This window comes from Equus quagga, chromosome 5 (genome assembly GCF_021613505.1).
Source record: "Equus quagga isolate Etosha38 chromosome 5, UCLA_HA_Equagga_1.0, whole genome shotgun sequence".
Taxonomy (NCBI): domain Eukaryota; kingdom Metazoa; phylum Chordata; class Mammalia; order Perissodactyla; family Equidae; genus Equus; species Equus quagga.
Genome location: NC_060271.1, coordinates 117,147,982 through 117,162,654, shown reverse-complemented (window position 1 = coordinate 117,162,654; position 14,673 = coordinate 117,147,982). Strand labels below are relative to the sequence as shown.

The 14,673-nt window shown below is 51.3% G+C and overlaps 2 protein-coding genes across 4 annotated transcripts; one reads left to right on the top strand and one right to left on the bottom strand.

Annotated features, from left to right (window-relative positions):
- The first annotated feature begins 3,359 nt into the window (after positions 1-3,359).
- Positions 3,360-8,691, top strand: ABHD1 (abhydrolase domain containing 1). Of its 2 annotated transcripts, none has more exons than XM_046661539.1 (9): positions 3,360-3,604; positions 6,257-6,417; positions 6,781-6,963; positions 7,162-7,207; positions 7,383-7,495; positions 7,626-7,799; positions 7,977-8,025; positions 8,127-8,292; positions 8,417-8,691. In XM_046661539.1, the coding sequence occupies exons 1-9, from the start codon at positions 3,395-3,397 to the stop codon at positions 8,608-8,610; spliced, it is 1,296 nt and encodes a 431-aa protein (XP_046517495.1). In that variant the 5' UTR covers positions 3,360-3,394; the 3' UTR covers positions 8,611-8,691. The 2 variants fall into 2 exon arrangements, with proteins under 2 accessions (XP_046517495.1, XP_046517497.1); XM_046661541.1 differs by having other exon boundaries at positions 3,492-3,608.
- PREB (prolactin regulatory element binding) lies at positions 8,639-12,535 on the bottom strand. 2 transcript variants are annotated; one of them, XM_046661543.1, is made up of 9 exons: positions 12,171-12,535; positions 11,408-11,600; positions 11,129-11,211; positions 10,721-10,801; positions 10,497-10,621; positions 10,133-10,306; positions 9,911-9,983; positions 9,559-9,718; positions 8,639-9,390 (listed from the first exon to the last, which is right to left on the bottom strand). In XM_046661543.1, the coding sequence occupies exons 1-9, from the start codon at positions 12,303-12,305 to the stop codon at positions 9,296-9,298; spliced, it is 1,119 nt and encodes a 372-aa protein (XP_046517499.1). In that variant the 5' UTR covers positions 12,306-12,535; the 3' UTR covers positions 8,639-9,295. The 2 variants fall into 2 exon arrangements, with proteins under 2 accessions (XP_046517499.1, XP_046517498.1); XM_046661542.1 differs by having other exon boundaries at positions 10,991-11,211; positions 12,171-12,534.
- Between the last annotated feature and the right edge of the window lie 2,138 nt (positions 12,536-14,673).

Genomic DNA, 14,673 nt, shown 5'->3' with positions numbered 1-14,673 from the left:
CATGTGTTTATGTGGCTTCTATCATTATCTGTTTTGAGTTGAACTGTGTCCCTCAAAAATTCATATGTTGAAGTCCTAACCCTAATACCTCAGAATGTGACCTTATTTGGAAATAGGGTCTTTGCAGATATAATTAGTGAAGATGAGGTCATACTGGAGTAGGGTGGGTCCCTAATCCAGTGTTACTGGTGTCCATATAAAAAGGGGAAATTTGAAAACAGACACACATACACAGGGAGAATAGTATGTGAATATGCAAGAAGAGACTGGAATGAAGCTTCTACATGCCAAGGAATGCCAAAGATTGCCAGGAAACCACTAGAAGTTAGAAGAGAGGCATGGAACAGATTCTTCCTAACAGCTCTCAGAAGGAACCAATTCTGTTGACACTTTGATCTCAGACTTCTAGTCTCCAGAACTGTGAGACAATAGATTTCTGTTGTTAAGACACCCAGTCTGTGGTACTTCGTTATGGCAGCCCTGCAAACAAATATGGCATCTCAATGCTGATGACTGCCAAACCTCCAATTCCAGTCGCTTACCCCACCTCAGGAATTGAGCATCCTACTGATTTGTGCTTGGGTCTTAATTTATAAGAGTGACTAATGCCACCATAAGAAAAGTTTAATGTTACAGTTCTCCTGGAAACAAGAGCCACACAGGACCACAGGGGGAAGCATCCATGTAAGTGAGAAGGCAGAAAAGAGCAAGAGGAAGGCATGGGCCACAGCCCATATTAAACAGGAAAGGCAAGGTAGGGCAAACAGTTTAGGATTGGCTAGTTTGAATAATTCCGGTGGGTTTGGGGGCATAAGGGCGATCTCTGGTTGTCTGGGGTTGTCTCTAGTTGTCTAGTACCTGGGCTTCGGTTGATTTGGAACAGGGGAAATATTGGTTTGATGTGCGAGAGTTAGATAAAGGAAGTGGTTCAGAATATGGGCTCTGGATTGCAGGGGAGATATAAACAACTTTGGCGCTTAGTCTGGCCTTGTGATTAATAGATGCCAGATAGACAAACATGGAATCTAAGAAAACACAATTAGAACACCTACTAGCACCCCAGCCTCTATGTGTCTCAGTCAGAAGGAGCATCTTCCTCCTCAAACCTTCCCCTCCCCCAGTTTCCCTATGAGGGAAAGGCACCTCCGTGCACTTCTGTGCATCCCTGAATGGTGCAGTCAGAAACTGGGGGGTCATCCATGATTCCTTCTTCTCCCCCCATCTCCAAGCTACTACCAAGTCTTACTAATTCTGCCTCCTATCTTAAAGATTTTCACTTCTCTCGAGGGCTTCCCCCAGTCCATCATCTGTGCCAAAGTTCTGTTCACAGCCTCCTAATTGGCCTCTCTGCCTCCATTCTCATCCTCCTCCAATCCATGCTCCAAGCGGTCTGAATGATTCTTCTAGAACATGACTCTGATCATGTCACCCACCCCTTCTCAAAATTCTCTGATGGCTTTCCTCCACCCTTAGGATAAACTCTAATATCCTTTATGTAGCTGCTCACAACCTGATTCTTAACAATCTAATGCTCCAGCCACACCAAATTTCTTTTGGTTCCTTTAAGAAGTCTCTCACATCCAGGCTTTTGCTTATGCTCTCCAGGAACGACTACTTTCTCCCCACCTCCCCCTTGCCTGGGAAACTCCTACTCGTTTTTTGCTTTCAGCTTAAATGTAGAGTATTGGCATTTCATGCCTGAGTGTGCTTTCTCTGACCCCATGGAGTTTGGGCACCCTCGTCAGTGCTCCTGCTGCAGCTAGTACTTCCCGTATCCAGCACTGTGCTCCATTGCAGGGGTGCAACCCTGACCACACATTTGAATCTTCAGAGCGCTTTTAACTTATATTGACACCTAGGCTCCTCTCCAGACCAACTCTATCGGGGAGTGGTGAAACCAGCAAACAGCCGTTGATGATTAAGTATCCAGGAACTTAAGTTTTTTCCTTTTTGCAATTACTGATCATAGCTTTTAGCTGTTGAATCAACTCATTGTTAACTGTGCTGCTGAGGTAATATGCTATCTGGCTCCCACTAGGCTCCTATTGCTAACATCTCCCTGGAGCCTGGGTCACCATGGTAATGGGCGTGTGAGCTATTCTTCACAAATTAGAGCTCCTTGTCCATTTCAGGCCGGCTGAGACCACCAGCTCATCAACTGGGCCCACGCAGATGTCCAATAGGTGACCTTTTGACATCAAGAGGCTAAAAACTCCACCCTCAGATCATGCTAGTGCCGCCCTTTTGTGAACATGGGTCCTATGAAGAGGTATGGTCTGACTATGCTCGCACAGACCATCAATTACCTCACCTCTCCTCACCTCCAATCACCTCTCTTCACATTTCAGACCACCTTGCCCCCTATCCCATAAATAGCCCTGAGTCCCTATTTTCAGGGAAGCGAATTTGAGGCTCATGCTCTCGCTTCCTCACGTGGCTGCCTTGTGAGTAAACTCTCTTCTGCAATCTCGTCATCTTGGTGTTTGGCTTTCTGGGTGGTGGGCAAAAATGAACATGGTTCAGTAACATTGGGACCTGGGCACTGGTAGTTTTCAGACTCTTAGATGATTCTAATCTTAAATCAAGGTTGAGAGCCACTGTTCTGTAGATTACTTGTTTCTACATCCCAGTGAAGACACGGACAGCATCCCTGGGGTATCTCAAGTGCCTGGTACAGAGTGGACGATGAGTAAATATTGTACTGATGACCTTGATTGTATGAGACAGCATAGAGAGACACTACATGCGTGACTTTAACCTATATGTGTGTGACTCTACGTGTAATGCCAGCCACTCAGTAGCTGAAACTTGACTATGTGACAGTGTGGGGTGTCACAGTGTGAATGGTTGAGGACAGTGTGTGAGGACCACTGTGAATTGGCTGAACACTGTGGGACTGCAGGGTGTCACAATGTGAGTGGCCATGCCCTGAGCATGAAGGTCATTGTGCATGACTGTACCTTGTGTGACAGGGCAGACTGTCACCCTGGGAGTGTCTGTGTCCTGTGTGTGACTGAGTCAGTGGCTGGGGGACTCGGACGAAGCTGCCTGACTCGTCGTGGTCGGGGCAGAGTTTGAGGAAGAAGGAGCTGGAGATGCCCCTCACCAAGATGGTGCTGGGGGGGAGGCCGCTACTCCTTGCAAGGTGCTGCACCGCTGTGGCGGCGAAGAGCAGACAAGAGGCGCGAAGGCGCTAGATGCCGGCCGGGAGCAGGCAGGCTATTTGCAAGGGCCTCGGATCAGCTCCGCGCGGAGCTGCTAGCGCAGCCGGCCCGCCCCTGAGACGTCCTAGCACCTCCCGTCGCCGCGGGCCGCACCGGCAGCGGGCGGGGCCGGATCCCGAAACCGACGGGCAGTGGAGGCAGGACACGCACAGGCCGTCCAATGGCGTAGAATGGGCGGGGCCCGGCGCTCACCTGCTGCACAACTAGACAAGGTCGAGGGCCTGGAACCACTCAAGAATTTGGGAGTTGGAATCCAGCGACGCAAGATGCTGACCTCCTTCCTGAGCTCCCAGAATGGCATCTGGACAGAGCCCTTCTCTCTGCTTTTGGGTCTTGGCGCTGCCCTCTACCTGGGATACTACTGGGCGTGTGTGCCGCAGGTGGGTGAGTGTCCAGAGCTCTGGCCAGCGGGTTTGGGACCTTTGGGTCTAGGGAGCAGCTTCCAGCGCGGGGCTCGAGCCCTTTGTGGGAGCTAGCATGGTTGGCTGCCTACCTCACGTGAAATCTGACGCCCCAACCACACCGCCAACCCCGCCCCGCTCTAGCCGGGGTCGCTTTGCTGTTATCACCTAATGGAGAGTCGCTTCTTTGCCTCCCTAGATTCTCTGCATCCTGCGTGTTCCTCACGCCGGCTGGGCCTTTCAGGCATCGGAGGGGTGCTACTCCCTATGCTGTGGACAAACATTTGGGGAAAGTCATCTAGAGGTGTCAGGGAGATATGCAAGTTTTTTTTCTTTTTAGGCAGGGTAGCTGAGTTTCTCACTAGCTGCACTAAATGAAGGAACTGGAGGCCCGTGGGGTTGTGGCTAACCCCCACATCACCTTATCAGCTTAGTAGGGGCTTGCTTCTGTTAAACGCTGGCAGAGGTTCCCCTCCTAGCTCAGGACTGGCGAATAACCCTAACTGCCGGTTCTCATTCAGCCCTGTGTTAAGTTCTAGGTTCTCCACGTATAGTGCAATGGGAAAGTCTGAAGAGGCTGATTTTGATGAACTTGGAGACTTTTTTCTCACTGCAATTTACATAAAACACATAATTTACATATCCAGAAAAATCTAAATCTTTTAATCTTCATTGAACGCTGTTCTAGGTAGCTGAGTCTAACAAGAAACTTATTGATTTAAGCCCTTTGAAAAGACCTATAGCGAATTTTAATGCTACCTAGACTCTTCTGTATTTTCAGAGCTTTCTACATTCACATGTATTGTTTATAAAATAAGTCTGCCTTAACAAAACAATTTAAAAAATCCAAACCTCAATACACTATAAATCTAACCTTCTATGTCTGATTTGGAAAGTCAGTCATTTCAGACCAGAGCTGTTCTTAAACATTTTCCTTTGCTGGCAATCAGCTACACAGAAGTCAGAGACCTCTGCCACTTTATATTCCAAACCCTTCCTTGACTTCCAAATACTGGTTAAAATGCAGGAAAAGTAACATTCTGGAGGCCCTGAGGACATGGAGTTTGGATTATCCAGCACCATAATGGATTGGTATTGATTCATCCACAGTGACCAATGGCATATTACTGATTAATTCTCAGGAATAAATCAAGAAATGCTTCCTGTGACCCAATTTATTAGTGCCTTGTTCCACACTACTGAGCTGTTTGACCAAGAATTTAATAAATTGACAACTCAAATCTTGGCACTTAGGAGTTAATATAGTACAATGACTAAGACCTGACCTTGAATCTCAGCTTCACCACCCATTAGCTTGGGCAAGCTTTGTGACTTGACAAGTTCCTCAACAGTCAAACCTGTTCCCACAGGGGAATCAGTAGTATGTCTCAGAGAGCTGTTGCGAAGCTCACAGGATAGAATCACGTAAAGCGTTTAGCACGATGCTTGGAACATAATGAGTACTCAACAAATTTTACCTACCAGTATTCATGGTAATATCATTATTATTAATTCTGCTTTGCCTCTTGCTTGCTGTGTGACTTTGAGCAAACAACTTAACCTCTGTGAATCATAGTTTATTCACTTACAAAATATCCTATTACATAAGCTTGGGCTTAGCCTAGTGCCTGTATATGGCACACAGTGAATCACAGTTGTTAATCCAGGGCCCAAAAACTAGGGGACAAGTCATATCTCATGACAGTCACGCTACCAACCTAGCCCCTTCTGAATACTAAGACTGCAAAAGAGCTAGGAATCAGCCCTCAAGTTCCTTAGGGCCTGTGACAGAAACGCAATTTCTATTTCTTGAGTCTGAGGCTTTGCGGCTTTCTACAGCATTCTCTTTCATAAACCTCCTATGTGGCTAGGCCCTTGATGTCTATCCAGAAGAACCCAGCAGAGGGGCCGAAAGTCAAGGCTGAGTGCCCACTGACCTCATCTGTCCCTGTCATCCTATCCCCATTACCTTCTTCCTGGCTGGCATACAAGAGAAAATCTGCTCACATTGGGACTATCCCTCCCTTACACTATGGTGTAACAGCAGGGGCCACACGAGTAAGAAAATGAGGTGCTGTGGTAGAAAAGAAGCCTTTCAACAGTGGTTACACACAGTAGGGAACAGGAATATATGACAATGGAGTACTAAAATCAGGAGGAGCCAGCCAGCCAGAGATGGTTTGGGGAAGATGACACTGCGTGGATAATTCAACTGCAAGGCAAAGGTCACAGACTGAACGGTGCTGCATTTCTTCAGACGCTTCCTTCCTGCAGGGGGTCAGCTGGGCAATTTATTTTATATTACCTGCTCTCTCCAAAACCGGTTTGGGGCATGGATGGGCTGAGTGGTGGAGTCAGCACCCAGTCCGCTGCAGCAGCTCCCAGCCCTGGTTCTGAGTCGGTTCAGCGTCAGTTCTGGAGAGGTGACAGTGCAGGAGTGCAGTTCTTTGGGAATGTAGCTAGACTGTATTAACAAAGATGAGTTGGCCATTCCAGGCAGAGATATGCAAGATTCCTCATGACAAAGCAGTGCCCTCCACGCTGGCCTCTGGAGAGGGATCACTCTGGTGCTGGATGTTTCACTGGGTTGGTACAAAAATCAGTGAAGCAGACTGCGTTGTGTGATTACAGAGGCCTCAACTGGTGACTGGCTCCCGGTTTCTAGCCTTCCTGGTGCAACACTGTCCAGTCACTATGGAGACTTTCTATCCTACACTATGGTGTTTCGAGGGGCGGCTACAAACCATCTTCAGAGTCTTACTGCAGTCTCAGCCTATAGTCCCTTACTGGAGGTAAGACAGGGACAGAAGGGGATGAATATGCAGCTGCAAGCATAGGGGAATCCTGTCTACCTCTTTCAAAATGAAGGTAATCTTTGCCCCATCTGCCTCTGTGTTGAGGGTAAAGAGAGTGGCTAAATGGAAAAGCTATTTAATCGCACAACCATGAGGTAATATTCAATCTTTTATGTCCCCATTACCTTGTTATATATAATTAAGACTTGTTATGGTCTTAATGTTTTGCATAACGCATGCCCTCAAACATGCTGATGGGAAGCTGTGAGAGTTGTCTGTGGGTGGGGCAGGGGATAAACCTTTAGAAGTACATGGAGTTCCTAACGGTATCTTTGTGTACTCTTTTCTCCAAAACCACAGTGAAGTCCTCCAAACCCCAGATGGAGGACAGCTCCTGCTAGACTGGGCTGGCCAGCATGACAGCAGTCAATACCCTGACCCTACCACCCAGCCCATTGTATTACTGCTTCCTGGTATAACAGGCAGTAGCCAAGACTCATATATCTTGCACCTGGTTAAACAAGCCTTGAGGGATGGGTATAGGTAAGGATCGGCACTGCCCAGAGGAATTGGGTGGGGTCTGAGAACTTGTAATAGGGAGGTCAGTTCAGACCCTGATAGCTATGGGGAGAAGGTGCTATATGGAGGGCACCTTTTGACTGGGGTCCGTCTGAAGGCTACCAAAAAGGGAGAGGGGCTTCTAGGGAGGGTCTGGCTAAGATGCACCTGTGTGTGCCACAGGGCTGTCGTACTTAATAACCGGGGCTGCCGTGGGGAAGAACTGCTGGTGAGTACCCTCCTTCCTCATCGTAGCCCTTCACCCCACTGCCTTTAGAGATCCTTGGCCCTGAGGCTCTACCTACCTATCCTTCTTTCATTTCCCTTCCATCTCTTGAGCCCTTCCATTTTTCTGCCATCTGATGGGGACCTCCCTCTTTACCCAATAATCTGGTTTGCCTCAGACCCACAGGGCCTTTTGTACCAACTCTACTACAGATTTGGAGACAGTCGTGCACCACATAAAGAACCGCTACCCTCAAGCTCCACTGCTGGCTGTGGGCATCTCTTTCGGAGGGTAAAGGATACCTGGGCTTAACCCAAAGGCCCCAGTCTTCCTTTCTTTCCCCCTCCATGTCTTCTCCTCATCTCTGTCCCCAATCACCAATGCAAACCCTTCTTTCATGGTCCCTGGTCCAATCCTGCAGGATATTAGCAATGAACTACCTGGCACGAATGGGACCAGCTGCAGGGCTGGTGGCAGCACTGACTATATCTGCATGCTGGGATTGCTTTGAGACCAACCGCTGCCTGGAGACCCCACTCAACTCACTGCTCTTCAATCAGCGCCTCGCTGCTGGGCTCTGCCAAATTGTGGACCGGTAGGGTCTCGGCAAGTGAGAGGGGGCAGCAGACAGGGCAGGATGGCACATATGCTGGGTTCTCCCCAGCGCTTGCATCAGTCCTATATCTGGGCTTTCTCACTCATGAGATAAGACAGAGGCTGGCTCTGGGTGAGGTCCCAGAATAGAGCCAATCCTCTATGTGCTCTTTTGCAGAAACAGAAAGATGATAGAAAAGGTGGTGAATGTAGACTTTGTGCTACAGGTATAGTCTTTCAACCATCCCCCTCTGCCCCAAATTGTCCTTCCAATATCTTGTTGTTCTCCATCCTCATCCTAGCCTATCCCACCTTCTACTACCTGCAGGCCCACACAATCCGCCAGTTTGACGAGCGGTACACAGCTGTGGTCCTTGGATATCAAGACTGTATTACTTACTACCAAGCAGTAAGCCCAAGAACAAAGGTAGAGGCCATCCAGATCCCTGTGCTTTGCCTCAACGCAGCTGATGATCCCTTCTCTCCAGTCCATAGTGAGCACCCTGAATCGGGACACTTTAGGCACCAGGGAAAATGGGCCATGAGGTGCAAGTGGAGAGCGCCTGAGCTCTCAGTAAAGGCCAGGGTTCCTGACCTCTTCTCCCACCCCTCCCCCAGCCTTTCCCCTACAGGCTGCCCAACTCTCTCCCCATGTCGCACTGCTCATCACAGCCCGCGGCGGCCACATCGGCTTCCTGGAAGGACTGCTCCCCTGGCAGCACTGCTACATGAGCCGCCTCTTGCATCAGTATGCCAAAGCCATCTTCCAGCACCAAGAGGAGCTGCTCAGCCTCAAGGCTCTCTCACCTTAGGGAGGCAAGAGCTGACAAGAGTAGCATCTGGGGTCTCAGTTCAGTCTTCCTTTGTTTATTAAAGATCAACTTTTCCTGCCACATGGGCGGAGGCTCATTCTCCCTTTGCTCAAGGCTAGGGTAGACCATCCAGGAACTTACTGCATATTTAGCCTGGCCGGCTTCGAGCTACCCAGGTGAATCCATAGATTACTGCCTGGGTCTTCCTTTTGCCCCTTCCTTCCCTAACAGCAAGTCCCAGGCCAGTGCTTGTCCCAGCAAATGCCAGGGGCTCACATGAAGAGCAACTGGCCATAACGCCGTGAGGAGAGGAGGAGAAAATAACTATTTCTTCAGGAAGGACAGCAGTGCCTCCAGGTCCTTGGGCATCTTCACATGTTTCTGGAGAAATGACAAGCTCAACTCTAGAACCCTGGGTAAGCAGAAGGAGGCAGGTGGTATGGCCTGGGCTTCAGACACCACTGTCCTGGGTGGATCCAGAGATGATGGATGCAAGGTTCCCAGGACTCAGAGTCACACAGGGCCACAGCCAAATTTTAACTGGGAAGGGCAGGCAGTGCCCATCAGCCTCATCAGAGGTAACCTGAGCTGTGGATCCAAGTGGAGTCAGCAGTGGGAAACAGGCCTCCACTCTGATCTAGAAGGCGGCAGTGTCCAGGCCCCTGATTCCCTGGTAACAGGAAGGCTAAAGAAAACCTGGAAAGGCACTCTGGAGCAGCAGGATGGTCATAACAATAAGCCCGACACATAGCAGCAGCAGCAGCCACACAGGAACACTCCCTGCAGGAAAGGCAAGGGGAGATGTCAGCAGGCAGAGGGGCTTCATAGCCCAAGGAACAGACACATTCAAGGAGGGGAAAGAAGCTACAAACAAGCAGCCCGTTCTCCAGGGGGCAAGTTTTTGCTACAGCTAAAGGTGAGGTGATACCCCCCACGCCAATGACTCACGCCGTGAGGGCAGCAGGTGCAGCTGGCAACGACTATCCACAGCCACAGAGAACAGGGCAGTTTCGTGGGACCCAAGGAGCTCTGGACCACGACCCTTCTCAGGTAGAAAGGCCACATCTGTCACCACAATGCCATGGGCCTCCTTCACGTAGTAGAGGCGCTGGGGACAAGAGGAAAACTAGTGAGGAAGGCCCAGTTGGGAACATTCTTTCTAGAAAACATACCCCTTGCCCCCAGAAGGCTTTCCCTCTACAGACTGGGCCAGACTCCTTCCTGCACACTCAGGGTAGAAGCCAGCCTAGAGCCCCCACACCAAAGAGCCCTCAGAGCTATGCCCACCTCTATCCATTACCTGGAGAGAGAAAGCTATGTAGATGGCAACAGAGCCAGTGACCGTGCCCAGGCCTAGGAAGGTGCCCGATTCACTGCCAACAAACAAGAAAGCGCTCATTGTCCTGGATGCCTGTGCAGCAACCATCACTCACTAACAACAGTCCTCAGGGACTGAGACAGGACACCTTCCTGAGCTCCCCCAGGCACCCCCACACACAGTCAAACTAGCATTGTCTCATACCTGACACTAAGGCAGGAGATGACTTCATGGCCACAGGACCTGGTCCGAAGGGGTAAGAAGGTGGAGCCATCCCAGGCCGTGAGGTAGCAGGGTGGGGGCTGGCGCAGACGCTTATGGGGAATCTGCACTGTGAAAAGTCGCAACCCAGCAGGCTGGTCTGGAACTTGCCCAAACCTGGGGGGCGAGTGAGGGGCTAGTTCAGCTCCTGGAGGCTCTTCAGAGGTTTGTGCCCTCCTGCACCCTGGTCCTGCTTGCGGTAACACCTGCTAAGGCTATGATCCTCCCCAGCCTTCCCCCAGTCTTTGCCCACTCCCCCACCACATCTAGGCCATGTCTCTTTTAGCCACCCTCAGGGTCTTCACACCTGCAGGCCTGGTAGCGGTAAGGCGTGTGAGAAAAGGTGGGTCCATTCTCTTGCCAGTGCAGCTGTGTCACCAGCTGATCCTTCTGCCACACGGAGGCCTTAAGGTCCCAGCCCACAGTTACCAACTAGTCAGGAATCAAGATTCCAAGGATGGACAGTTAGGGAATCCACTTACTGGACAAGCAGCATAACCACCTACTTTATCCACCCTCTCACCTCCTCACCTTGCCTTCAGGCCCCACAGCCAGGTCCTCAATCTCCCCTTCATGGGCTTTGAACTCCAGCACTTTCTCCAGGCTGGGTACCTGCAGCCAAACCACCAGCATGGTTAGCCCAGGTACCCAGCAAGAGTACACTGACCCCCATCCCTCTTCTCTTCCAATGGCCGCTCAGTGCAGGCTTCACTCACAAGCCTCCCAGAGCTCATGTTCAGTTTCTCACAATTTTGGCCTTGCTGCTACGGACACACATCCTCTAACCCCCCAAAACCACACCTTCCAGACCCGAACATAGCCATCTGTCCCTCCAGTGGCAAGCAGAGTACTATCGTGGTTGAAGCAGACGACTTTCTGCAGTGGATCAGGGCTGAAGTCTGTCTGCACTGCCTGCAAATTCTCTACACTGAGTTCTACCCCCTCTTGGTGGGTTTCAGCTCCAGATTTCTTCTCTGCTGGGGCTGCCCCCTTCCTTTGTCGAGGCCTCTGCTCCTTGGAACCTGCAACACAAACAGTCTGCCAGGTTCCAGGCTTCTGTAGTAAGTAGTACTGCCCATCTCTACACAACTGGTGAACATCCAGCTTCTCGCCTCTTACTATAACCCCACCTCCAGCCCCACTTCTTTAGAGACCAAGATGAGAGTGATCGCACTCAATTAACCCTTTTCCCAAAGGGTTGGGGAGGGGGCTTCTCACCTGCCTTCTCTGCCTTGTTTTTGCCCTTCTGCTGAAGGGTCTGGAAGCGCAGGAGCTGACAGTGGGCATCCTGCCCTGCAGCCAGGATGTTACCAGCCAGCGCCAAGTTCATGGTGGCCCGTGTCTCCGTGTCATGGGAGTGTAGCAAGGAGGCGCTCAAGCGCCCGTTAATCTGCTCTAGCTGCAGAAAGTGCTGTCGGAGAGGGAACCAGGATGAGTAAGGTTCAGGGGTGCCTGGAGAACACCTCCAGGGCAAACTTACATCTGATAGTCTGATGCCCTCCACCTTTGCTTACTGCACATTCTAGTTCACAAGGCTTTCGCGACGCGAGCCTTTTTTCTCAAAAATCTGTACAGCAAGCGCGGTTGGATTACCTCCAGTTTACAGAATAGGGTGACGCTCAGAAGCGTGACGAAACCCAGCCTAAAAGCCAAATGCACCAATCTCGCCGCTGCTAGAGGGCAAAGTCTATGTAGTCTCCGGGGAAAAACACAGGATAACACTCCTGGGGCTGTTCTTGAGCTCGAGTTAAAGCGTTCCTGCCTACGCAGCGCTATGTGCAGTTTTCACTTTACCTTGGCACTCTCAATCGCCCGGTGATGAAGTTCTCGGGTGAAATTCGCGTCGGGACGCCCAGCATGCCGGGGATTCCCACCCGGGAAGAGCAGCGTCCAAAGATAGGGTGCGGCCCGCCCCCGCGACCCCCCCGGAATCGCCCTCAGCCCGTGGCGTGATCCGGCCCCAGTGGCCCTGTGCTCTCACCACGCCATTCTTTATGCCCGTCTTGGCGGCGCCGCCTCCGCCCGCAGCGATGAGCAGCCCGGCGCTGGGGTCCACCTGAAGCGCGTACAACGGAAACGGGGCCCGATACACCTCTGGCGCCCGGCGCCGGCCCATCCCGCTCGCCGCGCGCTTCACTGCCCGCACGGCGGCAGCCGGGACATGCCGCGCCCTGCCTTCGACTACTGCCCCGGCCGCTTCCGAACTTGCTCCCGCCTCCACCGGGAGGCCTCCCGACCGCTAGCACACCTGCTGGCTTGCCAAAACTTTAACCACACGCAGAGAACCGTAACTCTGCGCCGGGCCGTCTAACCCGGTCTCTCCAACGCGTAGTACGCACGCGCACGTAACCCGCTCTCCTCGCGCAGGCGCAGAACCGCCAATACGAGTCAGCACTAGCCGCCTGCGGAGTGACGCAACAACAGCGCCAGAATTCCGCTCTCGGTCCCCTTGTGATGACAGACTTACCATCTTTTGTGGGGGGTGTGGGAGGCATGCCCCTGCTTCGAGGGAGCCCACTTGATGATTCTGGAGGAGGAGGGGAGCTAACAAAGGCTGAGGGAGATTAATAAATCTTTTTTTTTTTAAGATTTTATTTTTCTCCCAAAGTCCTCTAGTACATAGTTGTGTATTTTTACTTGTGGGTCCTTCTAGTTGTGGCATGTGGGATGCCGCCTCAGCATGGTGTGATGAGTGGTGCCATGTCCGTGCCCAGGATTCAAACCGGCAAAACCCTGGTCATCCAAAGCAGAGCGCAGGAATTTAACCACTTGGCCACGGGGCTGGCCCCTAATAAATCTTAAATAAAGAAATTCTTGTGGTAGGGCTGTCCACGCTTTAGGAGTGATACACAGACTCATACAAGCAGGGCCTTGACCTCAGAAGGAAGTGATTTGTCCAAGGTCACACACCAGAAACATGACCTGAGTCTCTTGCCTTTTAACAGAGGTAGAGAGGACTTTAAAACAAACCTGGCTTCAAATCCTGAATCCACCTCTTCCTAGTATGAGGAAGTCACTATGTACCTTAACAAAACACCTATCCTCCGTGGTGGACAGAGGTGGGACTTGGCTATTCTCACGGCTCCACACCCTGCTCCTTTGCCTGAGGTTTTGTGGATGGGGGCTGCATCCCTCTGACACCCTCAGAGGGAGGCGACTCAGCTCCCAAGAAGAGCAGGTTTCATCTCTGCCTGACACCCCACCCTCCTGAGGGGACCCTTGGGTTTCTGATCTCCAATGTGAGAGACAGGAACCAGCCTAAGAAGACAGGGCCATCTGCAAGGCCCCTGGCATAAGGCCCGTAACCAACCCGCAAGCTAGGAGAAGCAAACAGAGACCAGCAAGGTCCACATTTTGCAGTGTCTGGACTTTCCCCGCTTAGGCATGCACCCTAGCACCCAGGAGTCCACTGAATGTGACCCTCATTAGCATAGTAAAAATCACATGCAGGGGTGGAGAGCTAGCGTGCTAATGATATGAGTCGCATATAGTAGCATACTCTGTGACAGCGCAGGTGCAAGTGCAACCCCACTTGTACATGTCACAGCAAGACATTCCTTCCCAGGCTTTGCCTAATAAAAACCCCACAATCCTGGCCCCTAAGGAGCCAGTCACCTGCCCCTTTCCTTTCCACGTCGGCTCCCTTGTGCCTCTCCTGTGCACAGGCTAATAAACTTTTTTTTTTTTTTTTTTTAAGATTTTATTTTTTCCTTTTTCTCCCCAAAGCCCCCCGGTACATAGTTGTATATTCTTCGTTGTGGGTCCTTCTAGTTGTGGCATGTGGGACACTGCCTCAGCGTGGTTTGATGAGCAGTGCCATGTCCGCGCCCAGGATTCGAACCAACGAAACACTGGGCCGCCTGCAGCGGAGCGCGCGAACTTAACCACTCGGCCACGGGGCCAGCCCCCAGGCTAATAAACTTTTACTTTTCTACTCACATTTGTTGTTTCCCTTGATTTCTATCCTGGGGGACAACAAGAACCCCAATGTGCCGGTAACATGAGGACCCCTTGTTTCTTTGCAAGCGAACGCTAGGAATGCTCTTCCTTGCAAGGAGACACCTCCTGCTACTCCCCCATAGCTGCATCAGCATGCATCCTTGTTAACCTAAGGCGCACCTAGGGGAAGGGGCCCAGTGGCTTCATCTTTGGGGATGCCGTCATCTGTCCCACTAAGTTGAATTAAATGTGAGAAGGGCCTGGCAGAGCCTGGTGTACATCTCAGGTGCATCCCATGCCCTCCTCAGATACATGGCACCCACTCTCCCTAGTAACTCTGTTTCCTTTACTCTCCCCAACCCATGTTGGGTTCTGGCCCCCTTACAGGTACAGCCCCTTGCTCAGCAGGACACAAACATGAGTTTTGCAGGGTCTGGCTTTATTGGGTACACTGAAGACTGAGTGGGGCCTTAGGTGCCTTTGGTCCTCTTCAGCCAGGAGAGAGCAGACTCCACAAGGGGCTCCCAGGGTTCAGGGCTGGAGAA

Excerpts from the sequence above, each read along its gene's own strand:
- ABHD1 (XM_046661539.1), top strand. The coding sequence starts at position 3,395 with ATGGGCGGGGCCCGGCGCTCACCTGCTGCACAACTAGACAAGGTCGAG. Across the intron at positions 3,605-6,256 it reads ACTGGGCGTGTGTGCCGCAG|AGGCCTCAACTGGTGACTGG; the intron begins GTGGGTGAGTGT and ends GTGTGATTACAG. Across the intron at positions 6,418-6,780 it reads CCTATAGTCCCTTACTGGAG|TGAAGTCCTCCAAACCCCAG; the intron begins GTAAGACAGGGA and ends CCAAAACCACAG.
- PREB (XM_046661542.1), bottom strand. The coding sequence starts at position 12,305 with ATGGGCCGGCGCCGGGCGCCAGAGGTGTATCGGGCCCCGTTTCCGTTG. Across the intron at positions 10,802-10,990 it reads GCTATGTTCGGGTCTGGAAG|GTACCCAGCCTGGAGAAAGT; the intron begins GTGTGGTTTTGG and ends GTTTGGCTGCAG. Across the intron at positions 9,984-10,132 it reads ATCTCCTGCCTTAGTGTCAG|TGAATCGGGCACCTTCCTAG; the intron begins GTATGAGACAAT and ends GTTTGTTGGCAG.